Raw genomic sequence first — 14,799 nt, 5'->3', positions numbered from 1 at the left:
ATCTACCACCTTACAGATGAGAGATGAGATACCCCGAATGGACTACAAAATTGAATTGATTTTTTTATCTCATTTTATTCCGTCGTCTATATAGTTTCTTGGTCTTTGTTTTTCACAGGTGTAGTTTAGGTATCTGTCCGTTTCTTCTCTTGCAATTTTAATACGCTTTCTCTTTCTTATATGAGCTAAACGAAAAATATGACTTGTCTACAAAATAAAAGGTTTTTCACTCTACGATTTAAAATACTATAGGTAAACCCTATGGTTAATCCTGACAGCTTTTTTTTTGGCTATTTCCAGCTATTTCTTTGTCTAGCTAGATGAATAGAATTATCACCATGTCGAGTCATCTCATGTCTGAAATATTTGTAAATAAAAGTGAATGGTAGTAATAAAGAAATGATTAAGAGATAATATTATAGTACATAATTAAAAGTTATGATCAAATATGCCTGCTAAACAGAAGAATGAAACAGAACAGAAGAAAAGTATATTAGTTGTACCTAGCAGAGTAATTAGTAGACCAGATGAACTTGAAGGTGGAGAAGAAACTGAAATCGCAGCTCAAATATCCGTTCCAGAAGAAGGAGGCTGGGGATGGGTTGTGTTGGTAGCAGCCTTTTCCTGTATCATGATACTGGATGGAATTTGTTTTACTTTTGGATGCTTGATTCAAGATTTGAAGCAGGAATTCCAAACGACAGATTCCAATATTGCTTTTGTTAATTCTTTAGCAGTGTCATTTTATTTTCTCTTGGGACCATTAGCCTCTGCATGTATCAATCGTTTTGGCTTTAGATTATGTTGTATGACTGGATCAGTTATTGTTACTTGTTCATTTCTATGTACGTACTTTAGTACGAATTACGTATCTCTTTGTGTTTTCTATGGAGCGTTTGCAGGTTTAGGATATTGCTTGATAAATTTATCAAGTGCCCTCGTAGTAGGCTTTTATTTCGAGAAATTACGTGCGCTTACATTAGCAATAGCTGCTACGGGATCAAGCGTTGGGATTGCTGTAATGGCACCTATAAATACATATATAATTGGTATAGCAGGTTGGAGGGTTGTAACTATGTTCCACACAGGTTTATTTGGCATAACGTATTTCCTTGGAATGACCTATAGACCTTTACTGTCCTTGACAGTTATCACAACCACAGATGATCCAACTCGAACTGTTACATATTTGCCTAATTTAGCTTCTGCTAGCCGTACTGGTACAAATGTTGGAGGTGTATTAATGCCAACTGCAACAGAGCGATTATTTAGTGCTGTCTCCAATGCCAATTTTCCTACAGCGGCATCGGTCGTAGTAGAAGGGTTATCAACAACTCCAACACAGCCTGGCCCATCAACAGGCCCTGCCGTATCTAAAATTACATTAAGGGCTCACAGTCCTCATGGAGGTATAAGTAAGCGTCAGTTAAAGCAAGTGCAATCTATAATATCAAAATCAAGTGTTCAAGATAAAACGAAAAAGAATGTAGAGGTTACTGTCCATGTTGATGAACCCAAGAAAAGAAAGTGGTGGCAGAGACTTTTTCATTGGGAAGAACACGTTCAAGAATCGCGGCCTATGTACCGAGATGATGCATTTTATGCTGGAAACATCGAAAAATTACCCGAATATCAAAAGAGTATGATGGATACACCAGCCGATGGCAAAACGGGTTTAGAATATCAAATGGCAGTATCTAGAGCAGTAACTGCTGTTGATTTAAAGGAAAAACGTGGTGTTTTTACTACTGCTGCTCGGCGAGTTTTAGCAACAATGATGGACCCTAATCTATTAAAGAAAAAATCATTCTTACTTTTAAGCACTAGTGGTTTTGTGGTATATTTGGGTTACCTAGTACCCTATGTATTTATGTTAGATCGGAGTATAACCGCGGGCATAGAATTTCGTCATAGTAACTTATTTTTGACTGTAATTGGAACTGCAAATGCAATTGGCAGATTAGTAATGGGTGCATTAGCTACTAAGTATGATCCCCTAAAATTATATATAATGGCATGCGTTATATCTGGATTGGCAACTATATTATCTAGTTTATCTTACGATGTTTATTACCAATATGGTTATTGTACTATTTTCGGTTTCTTCATATCTAGCTTTGCCAGTCTTAGAAGTATAGTTATCGTTTCTCTATATGGGTTAGATAAATTAACAAATGCTACTGGTATATTGCTATTATTCCAAGGCTGCGGAAGTTTAATAAGCACCCCCATGGCAGGAATGTTGAAAGAAAATTTTAACTACGATATTTCGTTCTATGTAGCTGGGACAGCCATATTGCTTGGTGGTATAATGGGGTGTTTTATAAAAATATTAGCAAACAAAGAAATTGTGCAAGAACAAAATGCGAAAAAAGGTACATTGCCTGAAGACAAAAAGACACCAGTACCGTTTGGAAAAAAAGAGTGAATAAATTGTTGTTCTAATTTTTTTTATACGCTGAATATATATTGCGATTACTATTAAGTTTTTTTTTAACGATCACATATCTGGGCTGTGTGCCACAAACATTATTTGCAAACATTATTAGGCAGTCCTAAAAATTATGTTTGTAAACATATTTTATTTAATTTTAATTTTTTTACTAAAATTCTTTATCTAGCTAGTATGGCATAATTTGTTAAAATATTTTTCTATTTTTCTCTATGAAATAAATGAAACTTTATAATTGTGATTGTAGCACTAGGTGTTAAGTGCCATACATACATAGTGCCTTAAGCGGGGATTGAAAAAATGAACAGATCGTTATATTAGCTTATTATTGTTTGTTACTCAATCACACAAATGTTGCAAGACGGATTTTGATGAAATTTAGTAACGGATATAATTATATTTTAAGAACCTTTGTTAAGACAAGGCTTAATCATCGCAGCATAGCATCAGCTAATAGGGCATATTAGGCAAAGCTCCGCGCAGATGGCGCTACTGGTACACTAAGTATGCCAATGGAGGCAAAAAGCGCCAATTTTCAATATTGTTGCAAATTTACGATCAAAAATACCTTCTACGCAATCGTGGTGCGAGTATAAAGGAAAGGAAAGATTTAGTGAATTATCCTGAAAAAATAACACTATTTCAGGTTATGTTCTGCATTGTTTGGTTAACTATGGTCATAAACTGATATAAACTATATTTCCGTGTGTGGAAGTGTTCCGAGCTTTTTTCGACCGTTTACTGGCTCGAAAATTTTACAGCGTGAGACGTATCCCATAGCTTTCGATTTTTTTTATCTTATGGAAAACGATTTTTCCCAATATTTCGGCACACGCATATGCTACAGTGTTGTATATTTTCACAAACGAATGCTTACATCATGAAAGGATTAATAAAGTACTGTAAAATAAACATTTTAATCGACATAGTAAAAGGCGGCAAAGCTTTTGTGTAGCTTTTGTACTCTGGCGGGATAAATGTGCAGTAATACACCCTGGCAAGCACAGATATAAAAACATTAGGTTAAACTTTTAATATCCTGTGGGGATAAGCGACTTGCCCGCTCAGTGAACTCCGAATGTTTTTGTCTATGGGTTTTGAGCAGTTTTTCTATGTGGCAACAAATTGACAATTCATGTTCGAGCGCATTTTGTTCTGCGACCGGCCGCCATACTCAAACAAAAAGATTGCGATGAAAAGATAAATTTTATATTTATTGCAAGTTGTTGAAGTGTTTTAATTTACTAAATGAGTTCTAAATCAGATGTAAATAGAAGAGTACTCGCCATTCAGGCGAAAAAGAAGCGTCATAAACTAGGTAAGAAGAAGAATCGTGAGGAGGATCACGGCGGTGGTGGACAAGGAAACGGGCTGCGTAACCAGACCCAGAATCGTTTAGAACCTACACATAGCTCTTCCAATGAGACGATTGAAGAAGATGAAGATGAACAGTACGCTAGTGACGATGAGGAACAAGAGGACAGTGCTGACTATTGTAAGGGTGGATACCATCCTGTCAAAATTGGAGACTTGTTCCTGAATCGCTACCACGTCACTAGGAAGTTGGGATGGGGTCACTTTTCAACAGTATGGTTATGTTGGGATCTAGTTGACAAACGATTTGTCGCATTGAAAGTGGTGAAGTCGGCGCCCCACTTTACAGAAACAGCTCTAGACGAAATCAAAATACTGAAAGCAGTTCGTGACAGTGATCCTACAGATCCCAAACGGAATAAAACAGTTCAGTTGTTGAACGATTTTAAAATAACTGGAGTGAATGGCACTCATGTATGCATGGTGTTTGAAGTGTTAGGCCACCACCTTTTGAAGCTCATACTCAAGTCCAACTATAGAGGAATTCCTCGGGAAAATGTGAAAAATATTATACATCAAGTATTGGAGGCACTGGATTACCTTCACACTAAATGTAAGATTATTCATACTGACATTAAACCTGAAAATGTCTTGGTTTGTGTTGATGAGACTTATATTCGAAAATTGGCAGCTGAAGCTACAGAACTACATTCCCTGGGCTTAAGATTGCCCCATTCTTTGATTAGTACTGCTCCTAAAGAGTTTCAAGAACAAGTGGTGACTGCTAAAATGAGCAGAAACAAAAAGAAGAAACTCAAGAAAAAGGCTAAGCGTCAATCTATGCTATTGAAGAAACAGATGGAGCAAATTGAGGAGATGGAGGAACAGAAGAAGGTGGAGCCTAATAGTGAATCTGCTCCTATGTCTCAAGACATTGATGACTCTCCACAGACCCCTGAGGAGGCCAGTGTGATTGAGACCACTCGCTCTGAGAATGACACCACAATAAATGGATGCAGTGGTCTGCAGAGACCAGATGATGAGGCATTTGATACTGATGCTGAGGCGGTGCAGGTGAGGAATAAACAATATGGTTGTGGTGATGATGCTGGCACTCCAATGTCTGAAGGAGAAATGACTGACACACCTCCCTCTTTTAACTCTCAATCTACTAAAGGTAAAACAATGGAGAAAAAACCTGATCCTGCATTTGAGGTGTGTGATTTGGAAGTTAAGATAGCAGACCTTGGCAACGCATGCTGGGTTCATCGACACTTCACTGAAGACATCCAAACAAGGCAGTATCGATCTCTTGAGGTTTTACTGAGTGCTGGATATGGGACCTCTGCTGACATATGGAGTACAGCTTGTATGGCATTTGAGCTGGCCACTGGAGATTACCTATTCGAGCCTCATTCTGGTGATGGCTACAGTAGAGATGAAGATCATTTAGCACATATTATAGAATTGCTTGGAGACATTCCCAAGAGAATTGCAGCATCTGGGAAGTATTCCAAAGTATTTTTCAACAAGAAAGGTGAACTGAGGAATATAACAGGTTTAAAACCTTGGGACTTAGTTTCAGTACTCACTGAAAAATATGAGTGGAGTCAGAAAGATGCAGAAGAATTTGCTGACTTCCTGAAACCCATGCTTGATTTTGATCCTAATCGCCGTGCCACTGCATACGAGTGCCTTCAGCACCCGTGGTTGAAAATAGTGAAGCCTGAAGAAAAGGAATCTGAGGAATAATGTACATGCTCTCTTTCTGAGTGAATGTTCATTCATTCATAAAAATTAGTAGTGTCCACATACAAAGAATTTCAGTGTTTACATTTTAATCAAAGTTTATTTATGGATTTGTTTGTGAATAATTTAATTTGTATCTAGATTGTTTTGTTAGCAATCTTTGATTGGAAAATAAATTGTGTGCAACTACTGGGATAATGTCAATACACAAGTAACAAAAAGTAGTGGCAGAGTATAAGATACACTTGCTGCTCATAAGTTCATAACTTCTTATTGGTCAAACACTAGAAATTGGCATAAACATAAGACATCATAAATTATCCGATTGTACAGATAGCTTTAGGAAAAATTGTGATGTATGACATGTAGACAATATAGGTTTTGTCACATAAATCTTTTAGGAATTTATTAGTTGACATAGCTTGGCACATAAACCATCTAGAAGTGAGAACCTAATATGTAAAGTCATGCATGTAAACTGTAGCCATTTGGGTAGTATTTTCACATAGTTTAAGTTTGTGTTTTATCACTATCACAATAAAAATCTCATAATGTAAACTTTAGGAATAAGACAGTATTTGTAATGCCACACCTCCGAGACTGCCTTTTTATAATCAATGAGTCATCTAAATTTAACAATGGCTGGAGTCCACTGTCATTGGAGGCAGTTTATATACAGTGTCCTCAACCAGCTGATAGTTATATTATTTATCATAGATCCCAATTTACATGACCATTTGTATTAATTATATCTGCAAATTTACATGAATAAAATGTCAAAACGAGCTTGTTACTATGTTTTTTATTTTAAATTGTTAATATATCAATCCCCTTATATATATATATAAAAGAACAAGCGTTTTTTTACTAATCAACGTCCAGCCTAAACCATAGAAGCTATAAACGCGAAATTTGGGCAGTAGCTTTAGGTTATTACGTAGTGCTCAGATAAGAAAGGAATTTTAAAAAATCGACCCCCAAAAGGGTAAAAATTGGGGGTAATGTTTGTATAACAAATAACGAAAATCTTTACTGGATCTTGAAAATTGGCATAAATGCTATGCAACAAAAATAATGAAACTCGTGTTACAGGATTTCGTAAAAGTTACGAAGTTTCGTAAGAGTTAGAGGTACCTACGGAATCCTAGGAAACATTCGAATAAAAAAAATGGTTAGGAGGTTGGAACATACCTAAACCACTAAAGAATCACCTATATCTGTCGGTGTCATTAAGTACTGCTGGATTTTTTTGTTGATTAATAGTGCCCATCATGAGGCCATGCATAGCGGGTGTTTGGTGGCCCTCTTTTACTCGGAGGCCTGAGCACTTCTCCAAAATGCCCTAAATATGGCGTACGACAGAGCGTAGCGTACGCGTACGCCCTTATTCTTCTATCTAGATCTACCTACAATGAACAAGTACCTATCGATATAAGTAATCTTGTTATATATGTGTCTGTGGTAAGTGTGTCGCGTTTGCGTTGTAATATTATTGGTCTGAGGTTGACTGGAGTGGAGACCGGAAACATTATTGTATAAAGGAACCGTTGCGTTGGCACAGGCAGTATTGTTAGAGAAAACATTGTGCTGCTGTTACATGAGATTCAGCGGTCGTTACGTTACGGTAACGTGCACATAGCAGTCAGTGTGTTGAATAGATCTAGGTACCTACTTAGTTTGTTTTGTATAAAATATACGTAGGTGGATCTATTATCACAGATATAGACATTTTTCTTGAACTAAATACCCACAAAATCTACATTTTAAATTTTAGACCATAATTTTCGATCAAGTTTTAGAAGGATATCTAAATTAGGTAGTAGGTCAAATCAAATCAAAATCAAATCATTTATTCAGAAATTAGGCCTTCACAGGCACTTTTTCACGTCATATTCTAAATTAAATAATGTTTACCTAAGTTACAAACTTTTAGGTATCCATATAATGTATGTATCAATCAATAAGAGTTGTTGCAAGTATGTATTATATGATAAACTCTACATTCCAGAATAATAATAAGCTACAGCAGAGCCGCGCACGGGGCCCTTCTAAATCTATGGGCTATAGCAGTGCTTCGTAAATTTTCTTGGAAAGATTTGAAGCATTTGACAAAAGTAGTTAGGCTACATAGTAAAATTAAATAAGTATCATTTGTGTATTGTGTACTAACGACGCTGACAACAACTACCAACAAGCTAACAGCTGACTCTTTTTAGACTTTCAAAAATGTTCATTCCATGGAATTAAGTTGTAGGTACTTCACGGAGTACTTACCTACCTACTAATTTCATGGTTCATTCGTATTTAAACTTCGCATATAATTAAAATGTCTCCAAACAATTTTTGGTGTCAAATGGCTACTATAGCTATACCTTTACTATATACCTTTTTTCAAAATGACCATTACACACAAGCAAAGAGAGAGAAAGCAAAGAAAGTGCAGGAAAGAACCAACCGCGTTCTATAAAGTGCTTTATTTGTGATGGTCCTCATAAAGCGAGAAGCTGTCCAAAAAATTCAAAACTTAAGATGGAAGCTGTAATGACGTCACTAGCAATGGCGACTAGTGAAGACAGAGGCTTAGGAGTGTGGATTTTAGATTCCAGTGCTTCAAATCATATGACCAATAAACGCGATTGGTTACATAACTATAAGACACTGGAGAACAAGATAAAGATATCTTGTGCGAATGACGAGGTAGTATATGCTGAAGGAATTGGTAAGGTAGTTCATGAGAATGGGAATGGGTCAATCAGTGATGTATTGTATGTTCCAAAGCTATCATCAAATTTGCTTAGTGTAAGCAAAATTGTAAGTAAAAATCTTTTAGTACTATTTGAGAAATTTGGCTTTAAAATTATGAAAGCGGATGTATGTAAAGTAATGGGTGAAGCATCGCATGAAGGCACTGTAGATAATGGTGTTTATAAAATACGATATTCTTCACAGAATGTGGCGTTAGCATCAGCTGCTGACTCTAATGAGATGGTTCTGTGGCATAGGCGAATGGGTCACCTTGGAGTATAAGTTTGATTATTAATATTGAAGAATAAGTTAGCGCAAGGGGTAAGTTTTCCTAACTCAACTTACAAATTAGAATGCGAAGCGTGTGTAATGGGAAAGCAAACAAAGCAATTCAAGAAATCGGGTGCTAGTCGAGCTAAAGAAGTCCTGGGGCTGATTCATACTGATGTATGTGGTCCAATGAGTGAGGATTCGTACAGTGGATACAAATATTTTCTCACATTCATATATGACTTCACAAGGAAGACATTTGTTTACTTTTTAAAGTCAAAAGCGGAGGTTTTTGATAAATTTACACAGTTCGTACGCCTTGTAGAACGACAGATAGGAAAGTCAATGAAGGTTTTGCGATCCGATAATAGAACAGAGTTTGTGAATAAAAGAATGAATGAATTTTGTTCAGCAAAAGGCATTCGTCATCAGTTGACTGTTGAGTACACACCTGAACAAAATGGAGTCGCAGAGAGAGCCAACAGAACAATTACTGAGAAGGCAAGATCCATGATGATGGAAGCGGGTCTAGGAGTTAAATTATGGGCAGAAGCAGTTAATACAGCTGTTTATCTTAAGAACCGCTCGGCTACTATAGCACTAAAAAATAAAACGCCGGAAGAAGTCTGGACAGGAAGAAAGGTAAATCTAAGCTTTATTAAAGTTTTTGGATGCGTGGCATATCTTCACCAGCCAAATCAAAAACGGAAGAAATGGGATCCAAAATCAAAAGCATTAGTTCACGTTGGTTATTGTGAGGATACCAAAGGCTACCGCTTATTTGAACCCATTTCAAAAGAAGTTTCTGAAGGCCGAGATGTTATATTCTTCGAGGATCAAATGTATGAGTATAAGAATCAATTATCCTCATCTTTAGAGCAGGCTATTCCAGATAGAGAAGCTATTATAATGTTGGATGGACCTCCATTAAATGTACAAAACGAAACAGTTCACCAAGAGGAACAAGGTCAGAGAGATGCTGAACCAAGAGAGGTTGTTCCTGATAATTTTGACGACGATAGATGTCAGAGTGATCGTGTACCTAGAGAGGCTACGTCTGATAATGAAGGTGAAGAAGAAAATTGGGTGACATCTGATGAACAGGAAGGTGATAAATCAGATAGTGAGACAATATCGGATAGGAGGTATCCGTTACGAAGTAGAAAGCATAGAGAATTTCCTGATTATGTAACATATAAAGCTACGTATAGTACAGTAAATGTACAGGATGCATTATCTAGACCTGACAGTAAAAAATGGAAAGTAGCAATTGAGGAGGAGCTAGAAGCGTTAAAAAAACAATACCTGGACGCTTGTAGAACCACCCAAGTCGTGTAACATCGTTGACTCAAAATGGTTATTTAGAGTCAAAGAAGAGGCGGGGGGAAAGACTCGATGTAAGGCACGACTGGTAGCGAGAGGGCTCAGTCAGCGAAATGGTATCGATTATTTTGATACATTTTCTTCTGTAATAAGGCATAGTTCTTTGAGAGCATTGATAGCTCTAGCAGCAAAGATAGGTTTGAGCATAGATCATATGCACGTGAAAACGGCTTTTCTGAATGGAGATTTAAAAGAGACCGTTTACATGAAACAGCCAGAGGGCTTTGTTGCAAAGGGCAATGAAAACCTTGTTTGTCAATTGCATAAATCTCTGTATGGGCTCAAGTAAGCATCAAGAGCGTGAAACGCAAAACTTCACTCAGAATTGATGAAGCTAAAATTTAAGAGATCTGAGAACGAACCATGCGTCTACACGAGGTCTCAGAAGGGGAATGTTATCATTTTAGCCATTTATGTTGACGACATTCTTATTTTCTGGAATAACAAAAAGGAGATGCAAAACGTATCGCTAACAATCCAGTACACCATCAACGTACAAAACATGTGGATGTACGTTATCATTTTGTGCGAGATGCAGTTGAGGCAGATATTATTAATTTAAAGTACTGTGAAACTGAGAAAATGGTCGCAGATGCCTTAACAAAATCTCTACCTAGAGGAAAATTTGAGTAGTGTATGAGAGAAATGGGTTTGTGTGTTTGAGACGTGAGTGAGAATGAAAGCTATCCTGAATGAGGGGATGTGTGAGAGTATAAGTTGAGTTGTTAATATTGTGTTTATTGTTTATGTTTACGAGATTAAGGAGGGGTATTAGAGTAGAGAAATCTCTAGAACATGACAACTAAAAAGAGAAAAATGTTGTCATGACAGTTGGTTGTTTTTTCTGAGATGGTACAATTGTTGTAATGATTTAATGTATTTATTATAATATAAATAAACAAGTGATAGAAAGAAAGAAATCATTTGTGATGTTTTATCTCCATACCCTGTGCATATTTTATGATAGTTTATCTACGGTCCTCAACAATATCTCAGTTTGATTGCTTTATAGTTCTACACGCATTGTCCGTTTGTAAATAATAATAATAAAAAACATATTGTCACTGTCTATATGTCAAGTATGTCAATGTCATATAATCTAATAGGTACCTAGAAGGTACTTAAGTACCAATCAAACGTGAAAGAAAATAAATTTAACTAATGAGAAAATTATGAAGTGTATTTTGTGTTCATAATATACGAATAAGACACAAAGAAATGCTTAATTCAAATAATGCATATTTACTGTTACATGCAAATCTGCCCGTGGTAAGTTTCTCGTTAAAATTTTCACCCCCAATTTCTGGTCTCACAAATTTAAAATATTTATTTTGCATTCCAAATTCCATCAAAATCAGTTCAGTGGCTTAACTGTCAATGCAGAAATTACAAACTTTTGCATTAAGTATGTTATCTTACATTAAGTATAGGTATATAGATATAGATGTTATCTACTAAATGATGTCTATTTAATAAAACATGATGGATGGCCAGAGTTGAGAGTTAATGTACTTACATTAACTAGTAGACAGAGACAGCTATAGATTCCATAATCCATTTTGCTCACATAAGAAAGAGATCTGTGTGTTAATAAAACATTAGGTGAGACATTATTGCCTTTCAGCTCTCAAGGCTAGGTTTCCCTGAGCTGCCCTGTATGACATCCACAAGAGGATATAGAGTGGTTTTATTATAAAGCGAGACCATACATTGCTGTTAAATTACTTACTTTGTAAGAATTATAGACTATGTCAATAACAATATCAAACCTATATCAAACTAATATGTTTCAGAAATTGGACTTCAGCAATGAAGATAAAGCAACTTTGTTCATGGGCTTTAGTACATATTGTGAAATCTGTGAAGAAAAGAGTTTTAGTTGTCTTATCCACACTTTCTATTCTCTATGTCATAATAAGATGGAAGTTAATGTGTATTGATATTCATTCTCAGATCCGCATACAAAATATTGTAAGTTAATGTCATCTCATCTGTGTTCATCTGTATTGTATATGTGAATATAATCATAATAAAAAAATTTAAAATCTGACTTCATTATAGGAATTCTGGGAGGCAGATTACTTATTTTAATTTAAATATTTATCTTTCCCTTGTGAAGCTGTCAAATGAATATAAGGTTGTTTCAGTATGTCAACATAAATGATATTTCAGATTTGTGTAGATGTAATTAACTAATACTAAAGTAATGAACATGCTCTCATTGGTTTTTCTGATTATTTCAGTGCAACAGCTATTCCGTTGGCATATCTGCAGGAAGTCTTTGCCAGGATATTTGTAAAGCTGATGAGCCATCAATAATTTCTTGCCATACATTTTACCAGGAAACAGGATCTGCATTTTCAGGCAACTGGCTCAATCAGAGTGTTGTATTTAAGAAAGTTCCTGTAGTAGACGATTTAACACAGTTTGATGCTACTGGAAGAACTATATTCCCCTCTGAAGAAGTGTTTTCTCAGATGGTCAAAAACACTGTAAAATTTAAGTTTAATATTTCCATTGATGACACAGATGCACTAAAAATATCTCATTTACAAAAGACACAAGGAAAAGTTTTGAGAAAAATTGAAATGAAAAATGTTTGGTCACTTTTGCAAGACAATGAATACCTTGCCCTTTTGTTGTATGAGAAATATGACGTATTCCCAAAACTCCTGGGTACATGTGGTGAAATGTATGCTATACAGAAAATGGAATCAATATCAGGATACTGGCACTTGATGACATTGTATGATAGTGCAGAGGAATGGGACAGAAGGATCAAGACTGCTTTGATGATACTTGAATATTTAATATTACTGGAGGAGAGGTTGCCTGAACCTATGCATATGTGTGGAGTCAAAATGGGCCATTTTGGATTTAAATCAGATTCAAAGAAAATCATATATCAGCATATTGATGCTGTCCATCCTCGCTCAGTGGTCAATAGGATCACTGGAAGCAAGTCTGAATGCAAACAGCATAGTGACTGTGATTATTTAGACTGTCGGTCGTTTTGTAATTTGATAAGTCAGAAATGTGATCATGGGGTTGTCAATAATAATTTGCAAATAGTATGCGAGAGGATTTTTTTGGGGTGGGTTATATCTGGAAGAGTAATGGTGCCCGGCTTACTGTTAGGTCCTCGTTCACCAAAAGTACTTATAGAGTTGTTAGATTTGTGTGCAAACCCTGAACGGGCACCAGGTACCCCTAGGGCATCTGCAACAAAAGAGATAAGGAAAAGACTTTACGATCTGTTAAGCAATCTTAAACTTTATTAGGATTGGTTAATTTTTTTTATTAGTAAATGCCTTAATCATTCTAGTCAATTAAATACCTAATACTATACTTAGTATGTAAATTAGATTATAAGTTATAAGTTATACTAAGCTTTGTTAAAAATATGGTGCTGAACTCGTAATAATATTGATGTGATAAATTACATTAATATTATCTCTTTATTTTAGCGCTAAGTTCGATACTCGGGGCAGAAGAGTTGAGTACGCGGCTCCGCTGCCGTAGCTCCTGCCTTACATCTAGTCTGTCATCGTTCCTAATGATCGTAATTTCCGTACGTTTTTGACGTTAAACGTATTATTATGTAAAAAGTACTTCAGTTATACACCATAAAATTTTAATTATGCAAAAAAATAAAATGGGACTATCAGTACCTATTACTGATAAATATGTGCATAGACAAAAAATAAAAAATCTAAATCCAAAATTTTGGTTTACCACCTGACTACTACACTTCAAAGTAAAGGTTCAGTGCAGCGGTTCACACAAAGTCGATTTTCATTTATAAATTCTGGCAATTCTTTTTGTTTATTTATTTTTTTCCTACGTCAGGTTCTTTGCTCGAGAGTGTGAGAGAACACAATAAACTATGAATCGGAATAATTGGAGTTTCAAACTACGTTCATAAATTCATTGATATATTGGTATAATCGCAAACCTCAATAACTTTGGTTTTAATTTTAATTTAATTAAATTTGATCACTCACATGTATTAATAGGGTCTTCAATATTAAGCCTTTAATTTTTTTGGCATAATAAAAAAATATGGTGTATATTATTTGAAAATCATGCTCTTTTAGTGTAAATGCTCTGTGTGTGTAGTAAGTATACTCGTTTCAGTGTAAAAAGTAGATAGATTTAGTTCTAGCAGGCGCAGATCGATCTCTCTATGATATCTCTAGGATAGCGACCTATAAAAGAATATCCTGTACTTACTACAATGGATGATTGGTTCTAGAGTTATAGACAATGCAATCTCTATATAGGTACGCACTGCAGAATAATGCATCAAATATTTTAGTAACAGTATTTAGATATATTCAATTTCAAATTCAATTTGGACTAATAAATATAATTTTCGCTAAACTATGTGTTGTGGTAGTTTTATTTTTACTATTGTATTTCGTTTCGGTGATGAACGTAAATGACCGAAAATTTTGAGTGACTCATTGTAGTTAAATAATTACTGTTATTATCGTTGGCCAAACATATGTAAACCAAAATAGGTTTTATTTTTTTTTTAAATAAGAAGGAAAATTAGACTGCAGATATATAGTGGAGTAAGTACCTGCTAATTCTATAACTAGGTACATACTTATACCTATTTGTACCCATGAAGGACCTATAATACTTCAAACCGTATTATTATTAAGTATATAGGACTACTAAAGATGCGTCGGATATTCGTTTAGTATTCGGCATCTTTTCCACTATTTATCGAATTATTTGGTTTGGTGCCGAATATATTCGATTCTAGTATTTCTATTTTCTTGGCTACTCGTTCTTCGTTTTATCTCCTATTTCGTCAAAAAAGTCACAAGCACGTGATCTTTTACACCCACTCATATTCCAAACACAATAATGTTATT

General features: G+C 35.4%; 3 protein-coding genes across 3 annotated transcripts; all 3 read left to right on the top strand.

Annotated features, from left to right (window-relative positions):
• The first annotated feature begins 212 nt into the window (after positions 1 to 212).
• Positions 213 to 3,001, top strand: LOC128672937 (monocarboxylate transporter 3-like). Its single transcript, XM_053750475.2, has one exon. The coding sequence runs from the start codon at positions 449 to 451 to the stop codon at positions 2,426 to 2,428; it is 1,980 nt and encodes a 659-aa protein (XP_053606450.1). The 5' UTR covers positions 213 to 448; the 3' UTR covers positions 2,429 to 3,001.
• Positions 3,002 to 3,498: 497 nt separating this feature from the next.
• On the top strand, positions 3,499 to 6,308 carry SRPK (SR Protein Kinase). Its single transcript, XM_053750582.1, has one exon. The coding sequence runs from the start codon at positions 3,701 to 3,703 to the stop codon at positions 5,516 to 5,518; it is 1,818 nt and encodes a 605-aa protein (XP_053606557.1). The 5' UTR covers positions 3,499 to 3,700; the 3' UTR covers positions 5,519 to 6,308.
• Positions 6,309 to 10,999: 4,691 nt separating this feature from the next.
• Positions 11,000 to 14,301, top strand: aln (allnighter). The gene is made up of 3 exons (XM_053750814.2): positions 11,000 to 11,182; positions 11,707 to 11,884; positions 12,157 to 14,301. The coding sequence occupies exons 2-3, from the start codon at positions 11,723 to 11,725 to the stop codon at positions 13,192 to 13,194; spliced, it is 1,200 nt and encodes a 399-aa protein (XP_053606789.1). The 5' UTR covers positions 11,000 to 11,182; positions 11,707 to 11,722; the 3' UTR covers positions 13,195 to 14,301.
• Positions 14,302 to 14,799: the final 498 nt, after the last annotated feature.

This window comes from Plodia interpunctella, chromosome 10 (genome assembly GCF_027563975.2).
Source record: "Plodia interpunctella isolate USDA-ARS_2022_Savannah chromosome 10, ilPloInte3.2, whole genome shotgun sequence".
Taxonomy (NCBI): domain Eukaryota; kingdom Metazoa; phylum Arthropoda; class Insecta; order Lepidoptera; family Pyralidae; genus Plodia; species Plodia interpunctella.
Note: the sequence above shows the minus strand (reverse complement) of the source record. Positions and strands in the feature narration are given on the sequence as shown.